The sequence below is a fragment of the Ovis aries genome, chromosome 1 (assembly GCF_016772045.2).
Source record: "Ovis aries strain OAR_USU_Benz2616 breed Rambouillet chromosome 1, ARS-UI_Ramb_v3.0, whole genome shotgun sequence".
Lineage (NCBI taxonomy): Eukaryota > Metazoa > Chordata > Mammalia > Artiodactyla > Bovidae > Ovis > Ovis aries.
The window spans coordinates 66,495,650-66,521,661 of NC_056054.1; the positions used below are offsets into that span (position 1 = coordinate 66,495,650).

Sequence of the window (26,012 nt, forward strand, 5' to 3'; positions counted from 1 at the left end):
TGGCAACCCACTCCAGTGTTCTCGCCTGGAGAATCCCAGGGACAGGAGAGCCTGGTGGGCTGCTGTCTATGGGGTCGCACAGAGTCAGACAGGACTGAAGCAACTTAGCAGCAGCAGCAGAACACTTCTTAACACCATCCACCAAAATAGACTCCAAATGGATTAAAGACTTAGATGTTAGGCCATAAACTATAAAGCTCTTATAGGAAGATATAAGCAGTACACTCTGACATAAATGACAAGATCCTCTTTGACCCACCTCCTAGAGTAATGGAAATAAAAACAAAAATAAACAAATGAGACCTACTTAAACTTAAAAGCTTTTATTCAGCAAATGAAACAATAAACAAGATTAAAAGACAACCCTCAGAATGGGCAAAAATAATTGCAAATTAAACAACTGACAAAGGATTAATTTCCAAAGTGTATAAGCAGCACATACAGCTTAACATCAGGAAAACAAACAGCCCAATTATAAAATGGGCAGAAGACCTAAACGGACATTTCTCCAAAGACATACAGATTGACAATAAACATGTGAAAAGATGATGAACATCACTAATTATCATATAAATGCAAATCAAAACTATAATGAGGTATTATCTCACACCAGTCAGAATGGCCATCATAAAAATATCTACCAACAATAAATGCTGGAGAGGATGTGGAGGGACAGGAACCCTTCTACACTGTTGGTGGGAATGTAAATTGATGCAGCCACTGTGGAGAACAGTATGGAGATTCCTTTAAAAACTAGGAGTAAAACTACCATATGACCCAGCAATCCCACTCTTGGACATATACCCTAAGCAAACCATAATTGAAAAAGACACATGCACTCCAATGTTCACAGAAGCACCATATACAATAGCTAGGACATGGAAGCAACTAGATGTCGTCTGACAGATGAATGGATAAAGAAGATGTGGTAATACATACAATGGAATATTATTCAGCCATAGAAATGAATTTGAGTCAGTTCTAGTGAGGTGGATAAACCCAGGAGCCTGTTATACAGAATGAAATAATTCAGAAAGAAAAAATAAATATAGTATATTAACACACATATATGGAATCTAGAAAAATCATACTGATGAACATGTTTGCAGGGAAGGAGTGGAGACACAGATGGAAAGAATGGACTTGTGGACACAATGGGGGAAGGAAAGAGTGGGGCAAACGGAGAAAGTAGCACAGACATAAATGCACCACCATGTGTAAAATAGATAGCTGGTGAAAAGTTTCTCTATAACGTGGGCCCAGCCTGGCACTCTATGACGACCAAGAGGGTGGGATGAGGATTGGGGGAGGGGACAGAGGCTTAAGAGGGAAGTGATATATGTATAATTATGGCTGATTTCTATTTTTGTACGGCAGAAATCAACACAACATTATAAATAAAGTTTCCTCCAAATAAAAAATAAATTTCTACTAAAGTTCACTCTCTAACCCCATAGACACACACACACGAAAAAAAAACCTCAAAATGGATTAAAGACCTGACTGTAAGGCCAGAAACTATAAAACTCTTAGAGGAAAATATACGAAGAACACTCTTTAACATAAATTTCTGCAAGACTTTTTTTGACCCACCTCTTAGAATAATAAAAAGAAAAGCAAAAATAAATACATGGAAACTAATTACCACTTTTTATTAAAAGTGATACTACAATGGATCTCATTTGTGTGTGGTGCGTGTGTGTGTAATTGTGCACATCTTTTCCTAAAAGTGAACATGCTCTATTAAGACATAAATACATTAAAATGTAAGAAATATTAAGACAAATACTCAACAGAAATTATACATTATACTCCCATATGAGACAGCCCTTCCTTCCACTGCTTTCTAACAAAACTTGCTACCAAATTTTTTGACCTTTGTCAGTCTGAAAGTGAAAGCTTATATCTGGTAGTTTTAGTTTCATTTCACTAATCATAAGTTTGATTATGTTTTCTTTCTTTCCTGTGAACTTCTACTCATATATTTCTTTCATGCTGCTTAAATAAACCAGCTTTTCCTATAATAAAAGTGGAAAATTTATTTTCAGAGATCTTTGTTTTCTTGACAAAAAGGGTTTACTTCTGTTTTCTGCACTTTTGTATATATCTTAGATCTTGTGGACTTTTGTCTTGCTTAGAAAGGACTACCACATTTTAAGATTTTAAAAAATTATTTGTGATTTCCAAGTTTTATATTTCAATCTTCATGTTTCAATGTAGGAAATCTGGAATTTACTTTGCCATTGTATATGTATGTATATGGGAATCCCAGCTGGCTCAGTGGTGAAGAATCTGCCTGCCAATGCAGGATGTGTAAGAGATTCAGGTTCAATCCCTAGGTGGGGCTGATGCCCTGGAGGAGGGCATGGCAACCCACTCCAGTATTCTTGCCTAGAAAATCCCATGTACAGAGGAGCTTGTACAGTCCATGTACAGTCCATGGGTTCACAAGGAGTCAGACATGACTTAGCAACTAAACCATCACCACTACCACATATATGAATATGATATCTAATCTCCTTTTTTCTAGGTGGCTTTCAAGTTGTCTGAGACAATTTATTCAACATTTCCAGCTGATATGAAATAAAACCTTTAAGTTAGTTTCTAGAAGTATTTATCTCTAGATGATGTAAACTGTTCTGTAGCTTTGTCTGTATGACTAGGACCCAGAGTGCACTGGTCTGATGAAAGCAGCCCTAGAAAGGTTTTCATATGGAATAGACATGGCTCCTCTTCTTTGTTTTTCTTCTATATTATCCTGACAATTTTTAAAAGTATGTTAAGCACTTTTATTTAAATATGTAGAAAAGTAGTAGCCTACCTCTCTTTACAAAAATATATTTTTACTACACAGCACATCAAATTTACAAATAAATTAGAGGAGAATTGATTTTAATATGTTTAAATTATATGATTTTTCTTTTTTGATTTTCAGTGGCATTCTTGACACATTTTTTCAAGGTAATTTTTACCTCTATTGCAAATTTAGTCTCTACCTTCTAAAACAGTGGGTGGCAAAATTTCTGTTAAGGACACAAAAGGAAATATTTTGATTTTGTGGGTAAAGCAGTGTTTCTGGGAAACAATTCAACTCTGTGGTTGTGGCATGAAAATAGCCAGAGATGGTATGCAAATGAATGACTGTGGTAGTGTACCAATAAAACTTTATTTAGAAAAACAGGCAGCCGTGCACATTTTGTCTAGAAGCCAAAGTTTGCCAACTCCTGGTATAAAGTTATTTTTTTTCCCCCTTTTAAACTAACTGATAAAACCAGCATAACTCAGATAACCACAATGCTATGATCACTCACCTAGAGCCAGACATCCTGGAGCAGGAGGTTAAGTAGACCATAAGAAGCATTATTATTAACAAAGCTAGTGGAGATGATGAAATTTCCAGCTGATCTATTTCAATTCTTAAAAGATGATGCTGTTAAAGTGCTGCACTCAATACCCACAAATTTGGAAAACTCAGGAGTGGCCATAGGACTGGAAAAGGTTAGTTTTCATTACAATCGCAAAGAAGGGAAATGCCAATGTTCAATTGCACTCATTTCACACACTAGCAAGATCATGCTCAACATCCTTCAAGCTAGGCTTCAACAGTACTTGAACTGAGAGTTTTCACATGTACATGCTGGACTTAAAAAGGCAGAGGAATCAGAGATCAAATTGCTAACATGTATTGGATCATAGAATAATCAAGAGAATTCCAGAAAAACATCTACTTCTGCTTCATTGACTACACTAAAGCCTTTGACTGTGTGGGTCACAACAAACTGTGGAAAATTCTTAAAGAGATGGGAATACCAGATACCTTACCTGCCTCCTGTGAAACTATGCAGGTCAAGAAGCAGCGATTAGAACCAGACATGGAACCACAGACTGGTTCAGTATTGGGAAAGGAGTATGTCAAAGCTGTATATTATTACCCTGCTTATTTAACTTCTATGCAGAGTACATCATGCAAAATGCCAGGCTGGATGAAGCACAAGCTGGAATCAAGATAGCAAGGAGAAATATCAATAACCTCAGATACATAGATGACACCACCCTGATGGCAGAAAGCAAACTAAAGGAACTAAAGGGCCTCTTGATGAAAGTGAAAAAGGAAAGTAAAAAACTGGCTTAAAACTGAACTTTCAAAAAATTGAGATCATGGCATCCAGTCCTATTACTTAATGCCAAATAGATGGGGAAACGATGGAAACAGTGACAGACTTTATTTTCTTGGTCTCCAAAATCATTGCAGATCGTGACTGCTGCCATGAAATTAAGACGCTTCTTGGTAGAAAGGTTGACAGACATGGACATCATATTAAAAAGCAGAGATATCACTTTGCTGATAAAGGTCTATATAGTCAAAGCTATGGTTTTTCCAGTAGTCATGTATTGTAAGAATTGGACGATAGAGAAGGCTGAGCACTGAAGATTGATGCTTTTGAACTATGGGGCTGGAGAAGACTCTTGAGAGTCCCTTGGAGAGCAAGATCAAATGAGTCAATCCTAAAGCAAATAAACCCTAAATATTCATTGGAAGGACTGATGCTGAAGCTGAAGCTCCAAAAGGAGGAGAATGGGGCAACAGACGATGAGACAGTTGATAGCATCATTGACTCAATAGGCATGAGTTTGAGCAAACTCTGAAAGATAGTGAAGGACAGGGAAGTCTGATGTGCTGTAGTCCATGAGGTTGCAAAGAGTCAAATATGAGTGAGCAACTGAACAACAACAAAACCAACATTTAGTCTATCTTAAGTATGTCAGGCAGTAATTTCATCTCAGGTCAGTTCAGTTCAGTCGCTCAGTCGTGTCCGACTCTTTGCGACCCCATGAATCGCAGCACGCCAGATCTCCCTGTTCATCACCATCTCCCGGAGCTCACTCAGACTCACGTCCATCTAGTAGGCACTTTTTATGCTTAAAAGCTTTCAAAATGAAACTAAAAAACATGCATGCCGAAATTAGGGGAGAGCATATATCCACATTCTGTGATATACTTAAGTAAAAGCTAATCCTATTTACACAGTGAGCTCAAGCCCTTCAGACCCCAACCAATTACTTTAGCAGGAAGAGACAGAATTGCAGTTGCTTCAGTGGCAAGTCCATCCAGAGTCTCTGAAATCCAAGAAGCTTTATCCTTTTTACTCTTCTCAATTATGTTTCTTAGATGTTTTATCTCTGCTTTCATTTCCTCAGCTTTTCTACTAAATCCTTCAGTAAGCAGATCATTTTGAGCCTAAAACAAAGGAAGGTGGGGAGAGGAAATCGCAAACTTTTGAAAAAGCATTTTTTCATGAGTCAGACTTTGTATTTAAGAACTTTGTTAAATTGTCTCTATTTGACACATATGATTATTCTCTCATATTAGATTATCAAAGGATAGTGTTTGTGGCAGAGAATATCTTCTGAGTTAGACCTGGATAGTGAGAGGAAGAATAGTTCCTAACCTTACTAATGTTCACACACCATTAGGGTCATGCCTGGCTGCTAAGTCAAGCATGAGGACAAATGCATTTATATGTTCCAGCAAAAACTCTGGGTTAGGAGAGAACTATAAGTCCGCTTGCACAAATTATCAGTTTCATTTGGGATGGCATGGTCACTTATATTGTGGAAATATGGGAACTTATTAGCTGATCAAGAAATTGCACATGAACATGTCTAGATGGGAAAGAAACACACCTCCCACACAAGCTATGTAGTAATGCAGGCAAGCTATTCACACCTGGAGGCAACTACAGCAAGTTTAGAAGATGTAACCTCCCCGCATTTTTATGTCTGAACATATCTGATAGTTTTAGGTCAACATAGATCCAAATTAGAGTCTTTGTACTTGTAAGGTTCCTGATCATTGACAGTTATCTTAGCAAAGTACCAAGTTGTTGCTAATATTAAAAACATCTGGATGGAACTGTTGTTTGATAATCCATGAAATCCTGAATAATGTGAGCTCCATGAGATCATCCTAGAATCACAAATACATAGCACCTAAAACCTGGGAGATGATATTTATATTTTTTTAAGTACTTAGAGGGACCAAAGTCACCATAGCCTCTCCAGGGTCTCAGTGTGGAGCAAAATTCAAAGGTCTTTTGAAAAGCCAGGATTCAAAACCTTGATTAAAGCAAAAGTGGTAATGCCAGTAGTGTTTTTTTTTTTTTTTCTTGCTTTAACTTTCACCCATTCCTTCCTGATGTGTCAGCTCAGGGTCTGTCAGGACTAGTGAGGCCATGCCAGACTTACCTTCAGCCTGTGTTCCAGTAGCCTTTCCTGCTCTTTCTCAAAGTTTTCTCTTTCTCTCTCCAGCTTTCTTCTCAGCTGGGCTATGTTTTCCCTGAGACTTCTGTCTTGAGCTTCCATCTGCTGTTGCTGCTCATATTGTTTCTGTCTTAGCAATTCGCATTCCCTCTCAGCTGCCTCCTTCCTGGCTCGCTCCTCTGCCCACCAAAGGTTTTAGAAAGAAAAGCAAGTAACAGATTAGACTCAAACTCTACTTTCTTGAGATTAGAAACCAAATCAAATTTGAAAAGAGAGTGGGAAATCTCAGAATTCACCTGGTGCCACACATCAGGAGCAGGTTTGAGAATATGATGGGAAAGGCCTTGACCATCTGCCTGATGTCCAACCACAACTCTGTTATTTTCAGATTTAGCAGTGTGTATTCCACAGAAGAAGTGGAAGCTCATTATTTTGGAAAGATCTTTATTTGATCTGTCAAAGGGCATTGAATGAACATCCCCACCCTGCTAAGATATGAGCCCCATACCTGCTATGGCCTTTGCCGCGTCAGTGAGGGCTTTATCTGACTGCAGGATGGATTTCTCGATTGCCACCTGAGACTGCAGGAAGTTCTCGAGGACCTCGTTTGTCTAAGGAATTAAGAAGAACCAAAGCACTTTAGATTCCTACCAAGGAGACTTGTTCTGTACAAATGAGTCCTTCTGTGTCATTTTCACTTTCTGCTTAAAATGTTCCAGGAGCCTCTTACAAAGCACTCAAGCTTCTGAGTGTCACCAGAGACTCTGCATGGCTCCTTTCAGTCCCCCGCCCAGGTATTTTCTTTCATCTGCCCCCGGTATCAAGCAGTCAGAATTTATTGCAGTTGTATAAACTCACAATCTCATGTATTTGCATGTTTACCTGGGGCTCTTCCCTTGGGATAACATCTCAACCTAAACAACATGCACAAATATTTCAACTTATATCTCCCTTCTTTTCCAGGAAATTTTCCTAAACCATATGTCCAACATGATTGTCAGATTCTAATTCATGCTGCTGTTGTCTCCTGCTACTTGCTAGTGTGTAACCTTAGGCAACTTATTTAGGCAGTTTGTGCTTCCTAGTTTGCATATAGAAAATGTGGATAATAAGACTAGATGCTTCAGAACAACTTTAGGAGGATTAAGTTTAAATTTTCAGAGAAAAAGCTTAACATTTTGCCTATAGGCAATAACAGTCTTATATATATTCTTTGTATTATTATTATGTTTATTATCACTACCAGTGCAGCCCAAGATCACAGGTTCATAAGTGTTATCTTTCCATATTTGAGGGCCTATTTATTTGACTTCTGTCCACTTTGATCAGCCTTGAGTATAAGGATTTTGACTTTGCATCATAAATCCTCAGCATGTGGCACATTAAATGTCATGTTATTGGATAAAGAAAATGAATGACTTCTGTTCTCTCTCTGATGGATATTAGAAATTGATACTCATTTTTGGGGAATGGACATTTCTCCTTGAGAATAAATAGCATGTAGTAATGGAGTAGCCCTCATAGTAAACAAGAGTCCAAAATGTAGTACTTAGGTGAAATCTCAAAAACAACAGAATGATATGAGTTTGTTTCCAAGGCAAACCATTCAATACCACAATAATCCAAATCTGTGTCCCCAAACAATAATGCCAAAGAAGCTTAAATTGAACGGTTCTATGAAGACCTACAAGACTGTCTAGAACTAACACCAAAAGAAGATATCCTTTTCATCATAGGGGACTGGATTGCAAAAGTAGGAAGTCAAGAGATACCTAGAGTAACAGGCAAATTTGGCCTTGAAATACAAAATGAAACAGGACAAAGGCTAACAGAATTTTGTCAAGGGAATGCAAGGTTCATGGCAAATACCCTTTTCAAACAACACAAAAGAAAACTCTGCACATGGACCAACACTACCAGATGGTCAATAGTGAAATCAGATTGATTATATTCTTTGTAGCCAAAGATGGAAAAGCTCTGTACAGTCAGTAAAAACAAGACTGGGAGCTGACTGTGGCTCAGATCATGAACTCCTTATTGCAAAATTTAAACTTCAATTGAAGAAAGTAGGGAAAACCAATAGACCATTCAGAAATGACCTAAATCAAATCCCTTATGATTATAGTGGAAGTTACAAACAGATTCAAAGGATTAGATCTGAGAGAGTGCCTGAACTATGGACGGAGGATTGTGACATTGTACAGGAGGTGGTGATCCAAACCATCCCCAAGAAGAAGAAATGCAAAGAGGCAAAATGGTTGTCTGAGGAAGCCTTACAAAGAGCTGAGAAAACAAGAGAAATTAAGCCAAAGGCAAAGGAGAAAAGGAAAGATATATCCATCTGAATGCAGAGTTTCAGAGAACAGCAAGGAGAGAAAAGAAAGCCTTTTTAAGTGAACAATGCAAAGAAATAGAGGAAAACAATAGAATGGGAAAGACTAGAGATTTCTTCAAGAAAATGAGAGATACCAAGGGAACATTTCATGCAAAGATAGGTACAATTAAGGACAGAAATGGTAAGGACCTAACAGAAGATATTAAGAAGAGGTGGCAAGAATACACAGACGAACTATACAAAAAAGATCTTAATGAACCAGAAAACCATGATGGTATGATCACTCATCTAGAGCCAGACATCCTGGAGTGTGAGGTTAAGTAGACCTCAGGAAGCATCTCTACAAACAAAGCTAGTGGAATCTGAAAATGTGATGCTGTGAAAGTGCTGCACTCAGAATGCCAGCTAATTTGGAAAACTCAGCGTGGCCACAGGACTGGAAAAGGCTAGTTTTCATTACAATTCCAAAGAAGGGAAATGCCAAAGAACATTCAAAGTACCATGCAATTGCACTCATTTCACATGCTAGCAAGGTCATGTTCAAACTCCTTCAAGCTAAGTTTCAACAATATGCAAACCAAGAACGTTCAGGTTTTCAAGCTAGATTTAGAAAAGGCAGAGGAACCAGAGATCAAATTGCTGACATGTGTTGGATTACAGAATAATCAAGAGAATTCTAGAAAAACATCTACTTCTCTTCATTGACTATGCTAAAGCTTTTGACTATGTGGGTCACAAGAAACTGTGGAAAATTCTTAAAGAGATGGGAATACCAGATACCTTACCTGCCTCCTGTGAAACCTGTATGCAGGTCAAGAAGCAACAGTTAGAACTGGACATGAAACAATAGACAGGTTCAAAACTGGGAAAGGAGTACATCAAGACTGTACTTTATCACCCTGCTTATTTAACTTCTATGCAGAGTACATCATGCAAAATACCTGCCTGGCTGAAAAACAAGCTGGAATCAAGATTTCAGGGAGAAATATCAATAACCTCAGATATGCAGATGACACCACCCTTTTATGGCAGAATGTGAAGAAGAATTTTAAAAACATCTTGATGAAGGTGAAAGAGGAAAGTGAAAAAGTTGGCTAAAAACTCAACATTCAAAACACTAAGATCAGGGGATCCAGTCCCATCACTTCATGGCAAATAGATGGGGAAACAATAGAAACAGTGACAGACTTTATTTTCTTGGTCTCCAAAATCACTGCAGATGGTGACTTCAGCCATGATTTTAATGACACTTGCTCCTTGGAAGAAAAGCAATGACAAACCTAGATAGCATATTAAAAAACAGAGACATTGCTGACAAATGTCTGTATAGCCAAAGCTATGGTTTTTCTAGTAGTCATGTATGGATGTGAGAGTTGGACAATAAAAATGGCTGAGCACCAAAGAATTGAGGCCTTCAAACTACAGTTCTGGAGAAGACTTTTGAGAGTCCCTTGGACAGCAATCAAATAAAATCAGTCAATCCTAAGGGAAATCAACCCTAAATATTCACTGGAAGGACTGATGCTGAAGCCAAAGCTCCAATAATTTGGCTCCCTGATGTGAAAAGCCTACTCAGTAGAAAAGACCCTAATGCTGAGAACAATTGAAGACAGGAGGAGAAGGGGATGACAGAGGATGAAATGGTTGGATGGCATCACCGACTCAATGGACAGGAATTTGAACAAACTCCCAGAGATGGTGAAAGACAGGGAAGCCTGGTGTGCTGCAGTCTACAGTGTCGCAGATTCAGACATGACTGAGCGACTGCACAACAACAAGGCCCTGAGCTGTCATGATATCCCCATGCTCTCTCATTACCCACACATGGTGTTTTGCTCTCAGATTTTCAGGAGATGCCCTGGACTCTATTTTGTAGGCTCCCCATGCTCCCCTTGTTCCTCACCTTCACTCCTTTCCTGGGCACATGGAAATAGTCACACTGTAACCTTTCCATTGCTTTCCTGTAGAGTTTGTGCCCTCCAGGAACAGAGAAACTCCCTGCTGAAATACTTTCCTTTAGGGTCTTCGAAATTTGATCAAGTTTAGTCTGGCAGTATTTAGCAGATGCCTCTTCATTCTGTTGCAAAAAACCTTCCTTCTTATCCTTTATCATTTCCTACAGGGTAAATGTAGAGATGTCACCAGAAGCATGGAACAGAGGAGATAAATTTTCAAGAAATCTAATAGAAGGATTGGTCTAGAAAACCATTCTAGTGGAGCAACACAAGCAATGTACCCAAAATATAGAGATTTTCTCCCAACTCTGAAACCTCTGTAAGACTATACAGAAGTTTCTTAATCTCTCAGAAATTCAGTTTCTTCTTTTGTAAAATCCCTCTTTTGAATTATCTCTTCCCTAGTGGCTCAAGTTGGTAAAGAATCTGCCTGCATGCAGAAGACCTGGGTTTGATACCTGTGTCGGGAAGATCCCCTAGAGAAGGAAATGGCAACCCACTCCAGTAGTCTTGCCTGGGGAAAACCATGGACAGAGGAGCAGGGCAGGCTACAGTCCATGGGATTGCAAAGAGTTGGAGACAACTGTGCGACTTTCACTTTGTTTCTTTTTTATTACTAGTAACTCTAGCATCCTGTGGTTCTATCTTCAACAAAAGCAATAAGACAAATAAAAAAGAAAGTAAATATAAAGAACAATCTTTGTTGAGAGAGTCTGCCCAGGGAAATCAAGAGCAACCATCTCAGGACTGAGTTAGGAGAGTTTTGAAATAATGCCACAATTCACTAAAGGAGAAATGAATGCTTGACAGATCTGTTGGATATTGAACAATTCCCCAAGGTTCAAAGAAAAAGGACATATGGTCCTTTAGGATTCTCTCTCTCATGAGAATCTGGGCAACTTTATCCTGAATAGGAGATACACTGCAGGATGAATATATACAATTCCAGACATCATTCCAGAAGGGCATGAATTGGAAAGAACAAATGCTAAACACAGTACCAGGAGCTTCTTCTGGAAGTCCTGATTTTCATCCTTGAAAGATTGCTTCATGAATACTACAATGGCTTCCCTCTCACAGGCTGCGTGCACCTCCAGCAGCTCCTGGAGCGTGTCTGTAGGGAGGTTCAGTCGCTGGGCCATCTGCTCACTGTAGTGGTCAGCTGCCTTCTGCATGGCTGCTGAGTTCTCCAGCTGGGCCAGAGTTGTCACTGCATTCTCCAAACAAGGAATTCCTCCACTGTTGATGGCATCTACATAGGTCACAACCAGAGTCCCCAGACCTGAATAAAATAGGAAACATGAAAACATATCAATTTTTCACTCAATGTTTTCAAATTCACCAAGGTTTTGAAATTACGGTTCTAAAACCACACACACACACACACACACACACACACACACACACACACACACACTCACACATCTCAACTTCTACTCTCATCACTTTCATTTTTACATTTACTATTTCTTTTATTTGAGCCCTAACTTTAAGAAAATGTCAAATACCTACCTTCATCCAACACAATTGGAGGTGTCTCAGAAAAATTGTTTCATAATAGCACAAATTAAGAGAACAATACTGACTACACAGGTAAATGGATTAGTAGAATAATTTAAATAATATTTGTTCCTAACTCCTAACCTTTTGATGGATTTTCAGGGAGTCAGAAACTAATATTTATTTTGGACTGGTTTAAACTCACTTCTAAGTAGTCTCCTTGAGAAGAACACTTGCAGTATAAGACTTCCCCTGAGAAGTATTTGATCATTTATTGACTTTTGTCATCAATGGTGCGGATCTTTTTAAATGTAGGAACCCCAGGTATCCGTTACAAGTGATTTTAGAAAGGAATTTACGAATCCCATGATGACAGATAATTTCTGAAACACATACATACTTATCTCTGGAGTATGAAAATGTAGAATTACATACTTCTTTATAAAATGAAACTACTGAAGAACGTATAAGTGAATGTTTGATTTATATCAGGCCACAAAGAAATATGATTTTGGAAAAGTAGACTCACGCTTCCCAGTGACCTTCACCCCTTCCCTGAGGATCTTGGTTCTTGCATGGGTAAAGATATATGAACAGAAAGTATTCAATTGTTCCTTGAATTTAGGATCCAGTTGACTTTCTAAAACTTCATCAATATGGGCTAGGAGTTGCTTATCATTTACTGGCCGGTCAAAGACAAAGCACTTCCGCTTTGGGAAAAAATGCCTTATACACTCCTTGGGTACGTTGGACTTTTTAACATTGGGATTTGAACCTGAGGAAGAGAGAAAACAGAAATACAATAAGCACAGTATTCAAATAAGTCAGCTAGAAATATTAATGACTGGGGATTTTTAATTTTTGGAGTCTTCTCTGCTCATAGAACGTTTTTAATGCACTCACCCAAATTTAACTCATATGAATGACATCTCTGGAGAGAAACTTTAGGAAATATTTGTCTCAGGTAAATGTGTTTTGCATCCACAGAACCAAATATACTGCCCACTTTACGTGTGTGCTCAGTCACTCAGTCATGTCTGACTCTGCGGCTCCGTGGACTATAGCCTGCCTTACTCCTCTGACCGTGGAACCCACCAGGTAACAATACTAGAGTGGGTTGCCAGTATTCTACCCAGAGGGTCTTTCTGACCCAGGGATTGAACCCGTGTCTCCTGTACCTCTCCTGCATTGCAGGTGGATTCTTTACCCCTAAGCCACAGAGAAAGCCTGCCTGCTTTATTGGATATTTATCAAATTTAATGAATTTAATGAATGATCAAATGTCCAGTTCAGATAGAGTCCAACCAATGTTGGAAGTAAACTGTAGGAACATGATGAAGACGAGCTACAAACAAAGATAGTGGAGTAACAGTTAAAATAGGACATAAAAACTTCATTGACAGATGCAGTCAAAATTCACACACTACTAATAAGATTAGCTATTTTTCAGTAGAAACTCTGAATACTAAATGTGACTTAAATGTAATTTGAAGAATTCATGACTACTCCATAAACACATTGGTTTTCCCAAATAGTCACCAACCTAAATGTAATTCATTAAAATAATTTATTAACCCAAACTAATTATGGTGAATAAATCTGTTAGAATAAAAATAATGATATTATGAGGAAAGTAAAATGAAAGACCTGAGTGTTATAAGAAATCATGAAAAAGTATGTATGCAGGTGAGGAAGCAACAGTTGGATGTGGAATAACACACTGGTTCAAAATTGGGAAAGGAGTACATCAAGGCTGCATATTGTCACCCTGCTTATTTAACTATGCAGAGTACATCATGTGAAATGCTAGGCTGGATGAAGCACAAGCTGGAATCAAGATTGCTGGGAGAAATATCAGCAACTTCAGATGCAGATGACACCACCCTTATGGCAGAATGTGAAGAGAAACTAAAGAGCCTCTTGATGAAGGTGAAAGAGGAGAGTGAAAAAGCTAGCTTAAAATTCAACATTCAGAAAACTAAGATTATGGCATCCAGTCCTATCACTTCATGGCAAATAGATGGGGAAACAATGGAAACAGTGACAGACTATTTTCTTGGGCGCCAAACTACTGAAAATGGTGACTGCAGCCATGAAATTAAAAGATGCTTGCTCCTTAGAAGAAAAGCTATGCCAAACCTAGACTGCATATTAAAAAGCAGACATTACTTTACCAACAAAGGTCCATATAGTCAAAGCTATGGTCTTTCCAGTAGTCATGTACAGATATGAGAGCTGGATGATAAATAAGGCTCAGAATCAAAGAATTGATGGCTTCAAATTATGGTGCTGGAGAAGACTCTTGAGAGTCACTTGGACAGCAGTCAAATCAAATCAGTCAATCCTAAAGGAAATCAACTCTAAATAGTCACTGGAAGGACTGATGCTGAAGCTGAAGCTCCAATACTTTGGCCACCTGATGCAAAGAGCCAACTCACTGGAAAAGACCCTGATGCTGGGAAAGATTGAATTCAGGAGGAGAAGGAGATAACAGAGGATAAGATGGTTAGATTGAATCACCAACTCAATGGACATGAATTTGAGCAAACTCCCAGAGAAGGTGAAGGACAGGGAGGCCTGGCTTGCTGCAGTCTTTGGGGTCACAAAGAGTTGGATATGACTGAGGGACTGAACAAGTAGACTGAAATTGAATCCTGGGTGTATTCAGGGTGTAAAGTCACTTTTTGTAGATTATACAACTATCCAATCTCCAGAAAGTTACACCTGTCTTTCAGAAGAGTACAAACTAAGGGAAATATGTTCTTCATTGTGATATTGTGCCTTATAATAATATTAACAGTTCATTGTTTCATTGTCACAAAAAGTGATAAGCATAATAAGGAACACAAGTGTCTGGTTTTTTAAGAGTTTTAACACTTATTGTATCTGGATGTTAAGGTACAGTTTACCTTAAGTGTAACTTAGTTTTGAGTAATTTTTACTCTAATTCCAAGATAAGTATAGTTAGATAATTCACTTAAGCCTCATTATTTTTCTAATAATTTTATGTGAAGCTCTAGCTTATCTATACTTTAAGATAAGTACATTTATATCTGAATTTCACAACCATCTAGAATATTTGAAAACATATAGTTCAAAACACTTTATACTTGCATCAAATTTTTCTTTTTTTAAATCCAAGTATAGTTGATTTACAATATTATATTAAATACAAGTGTAAAGCATTTCAGTATTTTTGAAGATTATACTCTTTTAGAAGTTATCACAAGATACTCGGTATAACCTGTGCTATACAATATAAACTTATTGCTTACCTATTTTATGTGTAGTAGCTTGTATATCTGAAAATCATCCTTCCATCTTTCCCCTTCCTCTTTACCTCCCCCACTATTTTTTTTCTATATCTGTGAGTCTTATTCTGTTTTCCTATATACATGAAGGAATTTTAAGGTGACAGAAATCAATGAAAAGCTATATTGTGCTCTTGGATTGAAAAACATAATATTGTGAAAATAGCCATACTAGCCAAAACAATCTACAGAGTTACTGCAATTCCTATTAAAATACCCAGAACACTTTTTCACAGAACTAAAACAAATAACCCTAAAATTCAAATGGAATCACAAATGATCTTGAATTGCTAAAGCAACTTTGAGAAAGAACAAGTCTGAGGTAGGACCCTCCCAAATTTCAGACTGTATACAAAGATATAGTCATCAAAACAGCAAAGCACAAAAACAGACGCACAGATCAGGGGAATAGAAGGAGTCCAGAAATAAACTCACGCACCTACAGTTAACTAATGTACAAAGGAGGTGAGATTGCGCACTGGAAAAAAGAGTCTTTTCAATAAGCAGTTGTAGGAAACTGGACAGCTACATATAAAAAAATGACATCAGTCCATTTCCTCACACCATATATAAAAAGAAACTCAAAATGAATTAAAGACCTAAAAATAATAACTAAAAGCATAAAACTCTTAGAAAAAAGCATAAGCAAAACACTCTTTGATGTAAATAGTAGCTATATTATTTTTGAATCACTCTTCTATCCTATCAAACATGGGCAGAGGACTTATATAGACATTTTTCCAAACTAGATATACAGAGCCAACAGATACAAGGAAAGATGCTCAACAATGATAACTATTAGAGAGCTACAAACCAAAAACAGTCTACATATATTAATAATAAATACTGATGAGGATGTGAAGAAAAGGAGTACTCAAACACTCTTGTTGTTGTTCTGTCCCGAAGTCATGTCTGACTCTTTGTGATCCTATGGACTGCAGCATGCCAGGCTTCCCTGTCCTTCACTATCTCCCAGAGTTTGCTCAAACTCATGACCATTGAATCAGTGATGCCATCCAACCATCTTATCCTCTGTCACACCCTTCTCCTCCTGCCCTTATTCTTTCCCAGCATCAGGGTCTTTTCCAGTGAGTCAGCTTTTCACATTAGTGGCCAAAGTATTGGAACTTCAGCTTTCAGTCTTTCGAATGAATATTTAGGCTTAGTTTCCTTTAAGATTGACTCATTTGGTTACCTTGCAGTCCAGGGTACTCTCAAGAGTCTTCTCCAACACCACAGTTCAAAAGCCATCAATTCTTTGGTGCACAGCCTTCTTTATGGTTCAGCTTTCACATCCATACATGACTACTGGAAAAAAACGTAGCTTTGACAATATGTACCTTTGCTGGCAAAGTGATATCTCTGCTTTTTAGTATACTGTCTAGACTTGACATAGCTTTCCTTCTGAGGAGCAAGCATCTTTTAATTTCATGGCTGCAGTCACCATCCACAGTAATTTTGGAGCCCAAGAAAATAAAATCTGTCACTGCTTCCACTTTTCCCCTTCTATTTGCCATAAAGTGATGGGTCTAGATTCCATGATCTTAATTCATTGAATGCTGAGTTTTAAGCCAGCTTTTTCCACTTTCTTTTCTCATGCTCATTAAGAGGCTCTTCACTTTCTGCCATTAGAGTGGTATTATTTGCATATCTGAAGTTGTTGACATTTCTCCCAGCAATCTTGATGCCAGCTTGTGATTCATCCAGCCTGGCATTTCACCTGATGTACCCTGTGTAGAAGTTAAATAAGCAAGGTAGTAATACACAGCCGTGATGTACTCCTTTCCCAATTTGGAACCAGCCTGTTGTTCCATGTCTGGTTTGAGCTGTTGCTTCTTCACCTGTATACAGGTTTCTCAGGAGGGAGGTAAGGTATTCCCAAACCTAAGGATTTTCCGCAGTTTGTTGTGATCCACACAATCAAAGGCTTTAGCATACTCAGTGAAGCACAAGTAGATGTTTTTCTGGAATTCCCTTGCTTTTCTGGAATTTCCAGCAAATGTTGGCAATTTAATCTCTGGTTCCTCTGCCTTTTCTAAATCCAGCTTGTACATCTGAAATTTCTCTGTTTACATACTGCTGAAGCCTAACTTGAAGGATTTTGCAAATTACCTTGCTAGCATGTGAAGTGAACACAATTTTATGGTAGTTCAGACATTCTTTGGTATTGTCCTTGTTTGGGATTGGATGAAAACACTTTCTCCAGTCCTGTGTTCCTTGCTGAGTTTTCCAAACTTGACATATTGAGTGCAGCACTTTAACAGCATCATCTTCTAGGATTTTAAGTTGCTCAGCTAAATTCCATCATCTCCATTAGCTTTGTTTCTATCAATGCTTCCTAAAGCCCACTATCTCCCCTGGTTGCTCAACTAGTAAAGAAACCACCTGAAGTGCAGGAGACCTGGGTTCAATCCCTGGGTCGGGAAGATCTGCTGGAGAAGAAAATGGCAACTCACTACAGCATTCCTGCCTGGAGAATACCATGGACAGAAAAGCCGGGAATATAGTTCATGGGGTTGCAAACAGTTGGACATGACTAACTTAGATAGCATATTCAAAAGCAGAGACATTACTTTGTTGACTAAGGTCCGTCTCGTCAAGGCTATGGTTTTTCCTGTGGTCACATATGGATGTGAGAGTTGGACTGTGAAGAAGGCTGAGAGCTGAAGAATTGATGCTTTTGAACTGTGGTGTTGGAGAAGACTCTTGAGAGTCCCTTGGACTGCAAGGAGATCCAACCAGTCCATTCTGGAGGAGATCAACCCTGGGATTTCTTTGGAAAGAATGATGCTAAAGCTGAAACTCCAGTACTTTGGCCACCTCATGCGAAGAGTTGACTCATTGGAAAAGACTCTGATGCTGGGAGGGATTGGGGGCAGGATGAGAAGGGGATGACAGAGGATGAGATGCCTGGATGGCATCACGGACTCGATGGATGTGAGTCTGAGTGAACTCCGGGAGATGGTAATGGACAGGGAGGCCTGGCATGCTGCGATTCATGGGGTCGCAAAGAGTCGGACACGACTGAGCGACTGAACTGAACTGAACTGAGTGACTAACACTTTCACTTTCAAAGCCCACTTGACTTCACATTCCAGGATGTCTGGCTCTAGATGAATTTTCATACCATCGTGGTTATCTGGGTCATTAAAACCCTTTTTTGGTCTGGTTTTTCTGTGTACTCTTGCCACATCTTCTTAATATCTTCTGCTTCTGTTTGTTCCTTACCATTTCGATCCTTTAGCATGCCCATCCTTGCATGAAAGTTTCCTCTGATATCTCCAGGTTTCTTGACGAGATCGCTAGTCTTTCCCACTCTATTGTTTTTCTCTATTTTTTTTTTCATTGTTCACTGAAGAACATTTTTTTCTTTCTCTTTGCTTTTCTTTGGAACTCTACATTCAATTGGGTATATCTTTCCCTTTCTCCTTTGCCTTCCACTTCTCTTTTCTCAGCTATTTGTAAAGCCTCCTCAGACAACCACTTTGCCTTCTTGATTTCATTTTCTTTGGAATGGTTATGGCCACTGTCTTCTACATACTGTTACTAACAATGGCACCCCACTCCAGCACTCTTGCCTGGAAAATCCCATGGATGGAGGAGCCTGGTGGGCCGCGGTCCATGGGCTCGCTAAGAGTCGGACACGACTGAGCAACTTCACTTTCACTATCCACTTTCATGCATTGGGGAAGGAAATGGCAACCCACTCCAATGTTCTTGCCTGGAGAATCCCAGGGATGGGGGAGCCTCATGGGTTGCCGTCTATGGGGTTGCACAGAGTCGGACACGACTGAAGCGACTTAGCAGCAGCAGCAACCTCTGTTCCATAGTTCTTCATGCACTTTGTCTACAAGATCAGATCCCTTGAATCTACTCACCACCTCCACTGTATAATCATAAGGGATTTGATTTAGGTCATACCTGAACGGCCTCACAGTTTTTTCTGTGCTGTGCTTAGTCACTCAGTTGTGTCTGACTCTTTGTGACCCCATGGATTCTAGCCTGCCAGGCTCCTCTGTCCATGGGGATTCTCCAGCCTAGAATACTAGAGTGGGTTGCCAATTCCCTCCTCCAGGGGTCTTCCTAACCCAGAGATCAAACCCAGGTCTCCTGCATTACAGGCAGATTCTTTAACAGCTGAGCTACCAGGGAAGTCTGAATTTTTTCTACTTTCTTCAATTTAAGCCTGAATTTTGCAATAAAGAGTTCATGATCTGAGCCACAGTCAGCTCCAAGTTTTGTTTTTGCTGACTGTATAGAGCTTCTCCATTTTTGGCTGCAAAGAATAAAATCAATTTGATTTTGAAATTAACCATCCAGTGATGTCCACATGTAGAATTGTCTCTTATGTTGTTGGAAGAGGGTGTTTGCTATGACAAGTGTTTTCTATTGACAAAACTCTGTTAGCCTTTGCTCTACTTCATTTTGTACTCCAAGGCCAAACTTGCTTGTTACTCCAGGTATCTCTTGACTTCCTACTTTTGCGTTCCAGTCCCCTATGATGAAAGAGACATCTTTTTTAATTGTTAGTTCTAGAAGGTCTTGTAGGTCTTCATAGAACTGTTCAACTTCAGCTTCTTCAGCATTTGTGGTTAGGGCACAGATTTGAATTACTATGATGTTGAATCATTTGTCTTGGAAACAAACCAAGATCATTCTGTCATTTTTGAGATTCACCCAGCTACTGCATTATGGACTTTTCATGGTCTGTGAGGGCTATTCCATTTCTTCTAAGGGATCCTTGCCAACTGTAGTAGATATAAAGGTCATCTGAATTAAATTCATCCATTCCCATCAATTTTAGTTTACTGATTCCTAAAATGTCAATGTTCATTCTTGCCATCTTCTGCTTGACCATGTGCAATTTACCTTGACTCTCAGACCCAACATTCCAGTTCCTATTTGACTTTGTTCTTTATAGCATCAGACTTTACTTTTACCAACAGACACATCTACAACTGACCATCTTTTCTGCTTTGGCCCAGCCTCTTCATTCTTTCTGGAACTATTTCTATGCTCATCTCCAGTAGCGTGTTGGAAACCTTCTCACCTGGAGGGATCATCTTCTGGTGTCATATCTTTTGCCTTTTCATATTGTTCATGGCATTCTTGAGGCAAGAACACTGGAGTAGTTTGCCATTCCCTTCTCTGGTGAACCAGGTTTTATCAGAACTTTCTACTATGACTCATCCATTTAGGTGGCCTTGCATGGCATGACTCATAGCTTCATTGAGTTATGCAAGCCCCTTCACCATGACATGGCTGTGATCCATGAAGGGGCAAACACTCTTGTAGGAATGTAAATTGGTACAGCCACCATAGAAAACAATGTGGAAGTTTTCAAAAACTAAAAATAAAACTTCCATATAATTCAGTAATTCCATGCCTGGATATAAAGTGTGGGGAAAAAACCCCACTAATTTGAAAAGGTGCATTCCCTCTAATGTTCACAGCAGCACTATTAAACAATAGCCAAGATACTGAAGCAATCTATGGAATAATACTTGGCCATTATAGAGAACAAAAATCTTTGCAGGAACATGGATAGACCTAGAGAATATTATGCCAGTGAAATAAGTCAGACAAAGAAAGACAAATGCTATAAGATATCACTTATATGCAAAATCTAAAAAATAAAACAAGCAAATATACATAGTTCTGAATAATTTCGTTTGACTTAAACCTTATTCTTCAGTGACTGGAGAAGGAAATGGCAATCCACTCCAACACTCTTGCCTGGAAAACGCCATGGATGGAGAAGCCTGACAGGCTGCAGTCCCTGGGGTCGCAAAGAGTCGGACACGACTGAGCGACTTCACTTTCACTTTTACTTCAGTTAACAACTCTAGTTGCTAGAACTTATCAAGGAGTAACAACCTAGTTCCCAGGCACCATTTCTATGAGTCTTGACCTAGTCTCAAATACAGATGCTATCACAGAGATGGTGGGCAGTGTTTCATAGCTTTACCCTCTTTAGGACCATCTACCACTCAAGCCATTTTCTGATACCTTTAATCAGCTTCAAGGCATTCTCCAGGTACTCATCTTCTGTGATAGGGTCACCATTTAATTTAAGCTCCAGGGTGAAATCCCGTACAGTCCAGATAACGTCTGGAAAAAAACTCACAAACTCTACGGAATCTCTTACTCCATCCATTTTTGGTGAGGACTTGGCCCTGATGAGTTCTGTGAGCTCTGTCACATAACTAGCACTTGGTTAAGGAAAATAAAATGAATATGCAAATTCTCACATTTTTCTCATAAAAAATTGTAAGCTCTCTCTTTTGACCTGTGTCCCCTCTCCTTGGAAACAAAGGCAATTCAACCACAGGGAAGGGGAATCTGGTTTGGTCTCCATTCTCATCAATTTCTCAGTAAAACCAGGATACTGCAATTTCTCCAAGGCATCATTGTTGATGGTGTTCATGCTGTTGTAGACTAAAGTGCTGCTCAAAAGCACAGCCAGGGCAAAGATCCATGAGTCGTTCTTAGAGTCACCCTGGAAAACATATGAAAGCAAGCACTTGGCAGTCTTCTCTTCAAAAACTGACTCAGTTATTTGTTTAATATCCTTTATTTGTTATTTCAGATAATTAATATAGTGTTGTAGATAGAAAAAAACCTTGAAAACAGAATTAAAGGAAAAACTTGGGCAATTATACTGACATTTTTTGTGATCTCTGTTCCCTCATCAATAAAAATTCAGATAATATATTCCTCCAAGTGTCCCTTTTTTTCTGAGTGGGATGAAATAGATAATAAGGATTAAAAAAAGAAAACTAGAATGCCTCTTAATCAATTCATTTTTCAATACTACATGACACCACATGCTCATTTAACAAAAAAGTAAACCACAAAATGTATACTTTGTGGTCACAGCTGAATGCTCAGAATAGATGCAGTTAAAATGAATATTTATGAAAACTGTTACTAAATGTTACACATTTTTCTTAGACATAGGGAGCAAATATAAATGATAATGGATATACCCAAGATTATTGTCTCATGGTATTTACAAATATTTAAAAACAAATACAACAAAGATAATAATATATTCAAATATCTTACATATTAGTAGTGAATCTAAGCAGTGAAACCAATAGCCATTATAGTAAAAATAATGGATCTGTCACAGGGAATAAATCTGTCTTACCTTTTCCACATCCCCCAGGCCCTCAGTGTCCAGAAGGACCAGGATATGGTCTGATTTGGAAGGGTGAGGCACACACCACATCCAGATGCCCTTGGTTTTAGACTGCACTGTGGAACCCAGAGGGAAACCTGCAAGGGGAGGGAAGAAAGCAACATTCAGTGACAGCAGGTCGTCCAAACAACCAAGCAGCTACAAAGTCCAAATTGTTAGAATATGGGTATCCCAGCACACAAGATGGTACTTTCTGTTTCAATAACGTTCTAATTTTTATGTCTTCTGTTCCTAGAAAGAAGGAATATTAATAATGAGAATGATGCCAAGCAATGGCTCAAGATGGAGACAAACAGATATCCATGAATCAGACACAACACAGGTCCCTGATAACTGCAACAAGAATACTTTGAAACAATGATGAGACTCAAAGCCCAAGAGAATTGAATTGATGAAAGACATAGGAAGGGGAAACGTGGAAAAAAACTAAGAATATTTTTTGCCCGAAAAAAAATTTTTTTAATGAGGGACAGGGATGCTAGCCATAATATCATGTGAAATCCAGTAAGGGCTTTTTAAGACAGATATTCAAACATTTTCTCATGTTAATGGTAATAGTCCGTAGAAAAATAAAATGTGTTTTTGAGACAGAGGAGACACAATTGCAGGAAATAGTGCTTGAGGAGGTCTGAGAAGGTAGGATTTTTGACATTCAGTTCAGTTCAATCGCTCAGTCATGTTGGACTCTTTGCGACCCCTGAACTGCAGCATGCCAGGCCTCCCTGTCCATCACAAACTCCCGGAGTCCACCCAAACCCACGTCCATCGAGTCAATGATGCCATCCAGCCATCTCATCCTCTGTCTTCCCCTTCTCTTCCTGCCCTCAAACTTTCCCAACATCAGGGTATTTTCCAATGAGTCAGCTCTTCGCATCAGGTGGCTAAAGTATTGGAGTTTTAGCCTCAACATCAGTCCTTCCAATGAACACACAGGACTGATCTTCTTTAGGATGGGCTGGGTGGATCTCATTGCAGTCCAAGGGACTCTTAAGAGACTTCTCCAACACCACAGTTCAAAAGCATTAATTCTTCAGTGCTCAGCTTTCTTTATAGTCCAACTCTTACATCTGTACATGACCACAGGAAAAACCATAGCCTTGACTAGATGGACCTTTGTTGGCAAAATAATGTCTCTGGTTTTTAATATGATGTCTAGACTGGTCATAACTTTCCTTTCAAAGAGTAAGCATCTTTTAATTTCATGGCTGCAATCACCATCTGAAGTGATTTTGGAGCCCAGAAAAATAAAGTCAGCCACTGTTTCCACAGTTTCCCCATATATCCGCCATGAAGTGATGGGACCAGATGCCATGATCTACATTTTCTGAATGTTGAGCTTTAAGCCAACTTTTTCACTCTCCTCTTTCACTTTCATCGAGAAGCTCTTTAGTTCTTCACTTTCTGCCATAAGGGTGATGTCATCTGCATATCTGAGGTTATTGATATTTCTCCCGGGAATCTTGATTCCAGCTTGTGCTTCATCCAGCTCGGCATTTCTCATGATGTACTCTGCATATAAGATAAATAAGCACGGTGACAATATACAGCCTTGACATACTCCTTTTCCTATTTGGAACCAGTCTGTTGTTCCATGTCCATTTCTAACTGTTGCTTCCTGACCTGCATAGAGGTTTCTCAAGAGGCAGGTCACGTGGTCTGGTATGCCCATCTCTTTCGTAGGAGAGATTTTCCTTAACAGGAATAAAGCAAAGAATATAACAACAGATTTTAGTAAGGTACTGATTCAGTGGTGAGAATTATAGCTGGAAGTTTGGTTTATTGAGAGGAATTTGGTTCTCCCTGCACATGATCAGGTAAGAAAATTAAGAAGCGTGATATACCTGGATTCAAGTTACTGGCTCTTGATGTAGTACAACACTCACCACGGTTCTGTCCTGCAAGACGGTTCATCAAGTAGGATTTGCCGGTACGATACAGTCCTACAATGGCCACCACCACCACTGGCTGAGAAATGTTCTCAAGAATCTGTAGAGCTTTCTGATTCACTGAAAACTGTGCATTTTTGTTTTCTACCAGGCAGATGGGATCCATCATGTTGGGTCCAGATGCCATGGTAACTTGACAACCTGGGAGAGCTTCCAGTAGAAGCTTCCAGCTTCTAGTAGAAATAAGATTACAAAGTTATTCTGTGACTCTGAGGTATCCAAAGTACCCATTATTTAGGAGTGGGTGAAACTACTGTACTTTCTGTGAGACAAAATGTAACCTAAATTAGCATATTACAGAGGGTTCTTCCATCATTTCCCCAAATCTCTGATGATGTTGGTAATGAAACAAAGTATTATCACTCTCCATATTTTCACTACTATCATAATAATAAGATACCCGTAATTGTTACCATGCATTGAGGGCCCACAGTATCCCAAGCCCACTGACACATACCTTATATACCCAACTACATTGATACTTATGAGAACCTACAAGTTACAAAGTATTATCTCCACTTTGAAAATGAGATACATGTGTCTCACAAAGTTTAATGCAGTAAGTCATAGAGCCTGGAGTGAAAACTTAAGACAACTGAACAAAACGAAGACTAACAAACTCTAGGCTCTTGTTTCCCAAAAGAGACATCATAAACAACAAAAATGTCACCTAGAACAACCATATAATTATTCTGTTAAATACTCAAAGGTTTGAGGCAACCAAACAAGTACCTGAATTTAAAAAGCCGTGTTAAAATGGTAGGAAAATATGTGGTATTTTCTCTTGTCCTTGATCCACACACTACTCAATGAGGTGTAACCTTTGTCTGGGAGAGGTAGTAACCCATTTACAACTTTTATCCAGAAAGAAGAGAACAGAATTTATTTATAGTATTCTAACCTATCTGAGAGCTACCAATCCTAGTCTCTGTACTACTTCACATGGATCTCGGCCAAGGGTTGGGAAGGAATATGTAGAAGCATAATTTAATTTTCAGTTGGAAAGGAGCAGTAGAAAATTCAGAGAGACAAAAGCCTGGGGCCAGAGATTAAAAATAAGAACTTCAAAGAGACCATCTAAGAAAGCATTCCAGTTTCCAATTTCCTTCTTCAAATTAAATGGAGCAGAGCAGACTATTAACAATCTTCTAATCCATGATGAGCTTCCTAAAGGACTGGTGTCTCCTTCTACTAATTTGGATCTCAGGTAGGGAGCAGCAGAGAGAATTGGCTGAGAAAGGTGAAGAAAGGCTAACCTGCAGACCTTTGTGACCAGAAAATATTGGTATGCGGCATTGTGATTTATAATAAGAAATATTTATTTGGCCTTTATCCCTGTTCCTGACAGATAGCTCCTAAATCCCTTGTAATTTCCCAAGTGATGGGAGTGATGGAAGTATCTTTGTTATATCTTTGGCCTTTTCCCCCAGTACGTGAAATAGCTATAGAGGGATAAGGAGGAAAGAACAGTTTTGTTATTCATCAAAAAGCTTCTATCAA

General features: G+C 38.9%; 1 protein-coding gene across 1 annotated transcript; it reads right to left on the minus strand.

Annotated features, from left to right (window-relative positions):
• Positions 1-302: 302 nt before the first annotated feature.
• On the minus strand, positions 303-24,679 carry LOC101120617 (guanylate-binding protein 6-like). The gene is made up of 10 exons (XM_015092086.4): positions 24,450-24,679; positions 22,516-22,643; positions 21,752-21,861; positions 21,372-21,568; positions 12,581-12,826; positions 11,553-11,833; positions 10,500-10,712; positions 6,770-6,872; positions 6,247-6,440; positions 303-5,239 (listed from the first exon to the last, which is right to left on the minus strand). Exons 1-10 carry the CDS (start codon positions 24,637-24,639, stop codon positions 5,018-5,020), a joined length of 1,884 nt encoding a protein of 627 aa, XP_014947572.2. The 5' UTR covers positions 24,640-24,679; the 3' UTR covers positions 303-5,017.
• Between the last annotated feature and the right edge of the window lie 1,333 nt (positions 24,680-26,012).